At 51.8% G+C, this 4978-nt stretch overlaps 1 protein-coding gene across 2 annotated transcripts; it reads right to left on the bottom strand.

The window, feature by feature from the left end:
• Window positions 1–476: 476 nt before the first annotated feature.
• On the bottom strand, window positions 477–4654 carry LOC102101119 (homeobox protein NANOG-like). 2 transcript variants are annotated; one of them, XM_088051692.1, is made up of 5 exons: window positions 4549–4654; window positions 3311–3538; window positions 2670–2944; window positions 1854–1943; window positions 477–1461 (listed from the first exon to the last, which is right to left on the bottom strand). In XM_088051692.1, exons 1-5 carry the CDS (start codon window positions 4622–4624, stop codon window positions 1045–1047), a joined length of 1086 nt encoding a protein of 361 aa, XP_087907818.1. In that variant the 5' UTR covers window positions 4625–4654; the 3' UTR covers window positions 477–1044. The 2 variants fall into 2 exon arrangements, with proteins under 2 accessions (XP_087907818.1, XP_087907819.1); XM_088051693.1 differs by having other exon boundaries at window positions 4500–4565.
• Between the last annotated feature and the right edge of the window lie 324 nt (window positions 4655–4978).

Below are 4978 nucleotides of genomic sequence, written 5' to 3'. Positions count from 1 at the left end.
GTACCCTTGAATTAGTCCTTTTGGAGAGATGAAGGGCTTGGGTGGTGTTAGTGTACTTACTTGGTTCTGGTTTTGTTTCAGTGCTGGAGGCAGGAGATGCAGTTACCGATTCGCAAACCTCTGTTGCCATTTGGAGCCAGCACAAGAATCCCAACAGAGCTGTATATTTAATTATGTGGGATTCCTGACATCCAGTTGTGACCTGCTGGAGCACCAGGAGGCCACACAATCTCTAGGACACTTTCTTTTGCTCCATCCTTCTTCCAATACTTCTTTTTGAAGCACTACTATTTAAGGGCTAATATAAGCACGTTACAGGGCTGCACCTCACTTCAGGCCAGTAGCTTGTCCAGTTGCCTAGCCCTGGATCTTCCCTCGCCCTCCTTGCACTAGGCTACAGACCTGCATAATAAAACCAGGCTGATAAAATAACCACTCATAGCCGGTTGTTCAAATGCAAGCTGGTGACATTGTCACAACATTTAAATAAGAGTAATTTATTTTCAATGCAAACAACTTTGTAAGAACATTTAACATTAAGAGCATTGAACTTTAACCAGAAAAAGCAATAAAACACAATATGGACATAACATGAAACATGCTTGTTAACACTGCAAAAAACAAACTTTATGAAACATTATTCTGCAACAAGTATTCACCTCCTTTGCAGTGGAAGCTGTGCTGCAAGACACACCGGGCAAGGATCAGAGACCACCTGCTAGAGAAGCAGCAAAGAAGAAGGTGAAACTTGTACAACAAACAGACCTTAACAACCTCTGCTGCTCACAGCTGCAACATTGCACACTGGCCTCAATGAATGAGGTTCAATCTCTTTAATACCCTAAGCATCTTTGCGCCAAGGGTTAGCTATGAACAGACAGGGACATTTAAACAGTTAACAAACCCCAGGCAGCAGGGCGCTGAGCCCTTCTACTAGTTAAAACAGCAATAGTGGAGGAGGGACAAGAAAAACAAACAAAACGTATCCAAGTCAAAACCCTGGAAATCCCATGCGTGGACACAAGAGATGGGAGAAAAAAATACTCAGACCTGAGACTCATACCCACTCTGAGTCCCCATGGGATGCCAAGGTAACTGGCATTGATTCTGTGTAAAGCTTGAAAATGGTGTGACAGTGTCAGAGGTGCTCTGGAAGTTGAAGGTGTCTTCTGCATCCACGCTGACATCTGTATTGTCAAAGTAGCTGTGATACAAGTTCATTTGCTGGCTTAATAAACCCATGGTTTGCTGGCTATTGCAGCTTGACCCACCTTTTCCACAGAACCCCTCATCCTCCACAGACACAAATGAGTACAGGTTCTGCCCATTCCCGTAAGTCTGTCCGCTGCTGTAAGCGTGGTGCACGCTGGGCACAGCCTGAAAATTCCCGCCGGCGCCGACAGGGAAGACCTGGTGAAACGCAGGTGCTACATCCAGGTATGCAGCCTGATGAACCCCATTCTAGGAGACAAAGAAAATCGTTCAGCAGTGCGGAACCACACCAACGGCCCATTTTTTTGAATGGGTCCTCCTTTTTCCCCCAGCCCCTCCTCCAAGCTGAGCAATAGCGCCTTTTTCATGCCCATTGTCCTCCCAATAGAACAGTAATAGCAGAGGTGAGCTGCTCTTCCGTTAGTGATCTCCAGCTCAGAGAGTCCAGGAACACCACGTTGCAGGGAAAAACCAGCTTAAAGAGATACCACTGAAAGCCCAATTTCTCTGTATTACAAGAAATACACTGGCTTGGTAATACCAAGTCATGTGCATTGCTTGAATTAGCAGGTTGGACACGATACACTTCTCCCCACAGACTGGGGGAGCCGTGACTGCTGTTAATGTGGAATTTTACGCACCTGTGGTAGATACAGCCCGTTATCCATCCACTGGCTCTCCTTCTGGCAGCGCTTAAATTTCATCCGTTGATTCTGAAACCATGTTTTCACCTAAAAGTGATGCGGAAAAGACATAAGAAATGAGAAATTAATTTTTAAGAGCTTACTACACATCCTTATTTCTGATACAATCCGGTTTCTGATTGACTTCTAATAGTGTAAACTATTTCAGCAGCTAAGAATGTACAGCAGATGCAGGTGGCTGTGAAATCACAGAGCTGAGACACGAAAATGAGCATTCCTACTCCTCAGATCACCACCCGATCTTTCCTGACTTCAAAATCCCTACCTAAAACACCGGCCAAGGCAACTGAAGAAATCAGGTTGTATGGTACCATCTCTCTGCTGTGCCAAGGTCACGGATCAGGACCCCAGGAATGGGTCATTCCTTTAGTCGGACACAAGCAGCTAGTAGAGCAAGGACCCTCTAGCGAGAGACCACTGTGCCACTCCGACCAGGAAAGGCCACCTGCATAGCAGTGCGGGTATCTTTCTACATTCAGAGACAACACATGTCCATACAGAACAGTAACCTGACTCTGCATAGCCCTACTTTGCTGCTCTTGCAGGCCCTGTCAAACACCTGCACGGAGTGGGTGGATAGTGCTGGAACCAAGCATAAGAAGATTGAGTCATAAATTTTCACACCCTCTGGTCTCTCACGTAAGCAGCAGCACTTCCAAGATAGTGAAATAAACATATCTCTGGGGTCCAAGAAAAAACGAAAACCACAAAAAGAGACCCCAACTCAGCTGCTACTCAGAGCAAGATGCTCACCTGTTTGTAGGTGAGCTCAAGGGCAGCAGCCAGCTCTCGGATCTGCTGGGGGCTGAGGTACTTCTGGCTCTGGAAGCGCTGGTGCAGGGCTTTCAGCTGCTCCTGCGAGAAGGCTGTGCGGCTCTTGCCCGTCTTCACCACGCCCTTGCCGTGCGCCTTGACCTTCTGCAGAGAGGAGTGGGGAGACGTGGTCCCTGCTGCAGTGGGGCTAGTGGCAGAGTCGGGGGTGTAGTACTGGGTGAGCGTCCCAGAGGTGGAAGAAGCTGGGGAGTCCACTGAGGAAAAGAGAAGTGCGGTGAGCAAAATAAGGCAGGGAAGGCTCAAAAACCTGTAAAATCCGGCCTCTCGGGATAATTTAAGATCGCGGGTGCCCTGAGGACTCGCAGGGGCTCCACAGCCGTGGGCAGCGCAGCGCGGGGAGGTGGGCCGAGGCCGCTTTGTGGCCGCGGAACCGAGGCGCCTCTGCTCGCCCCTTTGGCCCGTCCCGTATGGACATAGCGGCCAGGCCGGCTCCCGCAGCCCCTGCCCGCCCACGGAGCCGCGGCCACCGCAGCCCCGCCGGGGCCGCCCGCAGCATCGGGCATCTCCTCCCAGCCCCCCGGGGCCGCTCCCAGCCCCGGGCAGCCCGATCGCTCGCATACCTGAGGGACTGGGCGTCTTAGCCGCGGGCAGGGGCAGCGCGTCCGGCGCCGGAGCCTCCTCGGTGGGCACGCTGTCCGTGCTGCCTGCGGAGAACCAGTAGTAGTCCCCATACCTGGCCGAGCCGGGGTACGGCACGTAGGGCAGTGTGGCCAGGTGGGCGCTCACAGCCGGGCCGGGTCCCCCAGCTCCCAGCATGATGCGATGTTGCCGTCGAAACTCCTGGCGGCCTGCGGGCAGGCACCCAATATAAGTCCTCCCCAGCTTGGCCTTGGCTGGAGCGTATTGTCATGGCCATTGTCATGTTAAAAGTTGGTTGATTGGGGCGGGGGAAATGGACTTCTAGAGTATGCAGGGACTGGGGGAGGGCTGGGCCACCGGGCTGCGCTAGCCAACTTGGCTCGTAGCAGCCACGGTGAGGATGAGTACATCCCTCCATGCTGGGGCGTGCGAAAGGTGGTCCTTGCTCACCCCTCGGGGCATCAAGGCCTGAGCGGAGTCCCCCGGTGAGTTGGACTGAGCTTGGCAGACACCCCCCACCCCCACATTTCACACACTCCTTTCTTTCCTCCTCGCAGGTCCCCACCCAAACAGAAAGAATGGCCGTGGAGCCCACCGCGGGGCATGCGGAGACTTTGTGCGTCTGCATTGCAGATCGCAGCCATCACTGCAAACAGATAAACCCCCCACCTCCCTGCCAGTGAATCCGGACGGGGGGCAGGGGGGATGGCCCTACACAGCAGTGTCTGTGTGGCGGGGAAGAGGGCTAAAGCCAGGCTTCTTCTCCCAGAGGTTGGCCTAAGGCTGAGTCAGGCAGTCCTGTCCTGCATATTTTCCAAGCTTTTTCCTCCCACCGTTTAAGACTTTAAAAAAAATCGTATCTTAAAACAAAAATTAAAAAAAAAAAAATTGTTACACAACAGGGAGGGATAGGAATCACCAGGTCAGATTCAAAATGAGACAAGAGCAGTGCAGCTGTAAAAGAGCTTTACAGATCTTAGGAAGTTGAAGTTAGGGCCTACAGGCTTCTTGGGGAGAACAAACTGTTTCCCTTACCACCCTCCTCCCCCAGCTATTATTAAATTAAAAACCTGTCGGGAGGATCTCACAGCCCGGGAGTTACAAAATCTGGAAAACCGCCTTGAAAAAAGTACAAATGAGGGCATGTGATGCATCAAGCACATTCCCCACCTCCTCCTGTGCAAGGAAACAGGACGCAGGCAGGAGCGTGGCTACTAACCTGCTGTACTGTTAAACGTCTTTAGGACCTGACGGAGAAAAGCCTCCCTTGATTTCAATTTATCTCCACCTCCCATCTTGAATCATAATGAGAAATGAGCCCCAGCTGGTCCCCTGAGCCAGCAAGGAAGGGTCCTTGCCGGGCTTACTTTTGATCACCTCCTAATTAATGATTTCGTTTCTCAGAATCCTGACAAGATCTAGTCAGGACTATTAGGAATTTGGGAGGAAGAGATTATAATCGGGTGTGAAGGACGAGAAAACCGAGCTAGAGCCAGAGCCTGGTTCTGGCCCCAAAGCGAGCAGAGGCAGCCGGGCTGTGCATTTTGGGCAGGTCACTCGCTCGGTGCTCGCAGAGCAGATGCACGAACGGAAAAGGATTTTCCCTCGGACGCGAATCTGTCCTGCTGCCCTTTGCGGGGCAGAGGGCC

Source organism: Pseudopodoces humilis, chromosome 2 (genome assembly GCF_049639895.1).
Source record: "Pseudopodoces humilis isolate 2021_Gansu_Grassland_sample_001 chromosome 2, ASM4963989v1, whole genome shotgun sequence".
Lineage (NCBI taxonomy): Eukaryota > Metazoa > Chordata > Aves > Passeriformes > Paridae > Pseudopodoces > Pseudopodoces humilis.
This window is presented reverse-complemented; position numbering and strand designations above follow the sequence as displayed.

Bases quoted from the DNA above. Each gene is read 5' to 3' on its own strand.
- LOC102101119 (XM_088051692.1), bottom strand. From the start codon at position 4,624: ATGGGAGGTGGAGATAAATTGAAATCAAGGGAGGCTTTTCTCCGTCAG. The intron at 3,539-4,548 runs GTTAGTAGCCAC...GCCTGCCCGCAG, and splicing joins GACGTTTAACAGTACAGCAG to GCCGCCAGGAGTTTCGACGG. The intron at 1,944-2,669 runs GTGAGCATCTTG...CATCACTTTTAG, and splicing joins TTGAGCTCACCTACAAACAG to GTGAAAACATGGTTTCAGAA.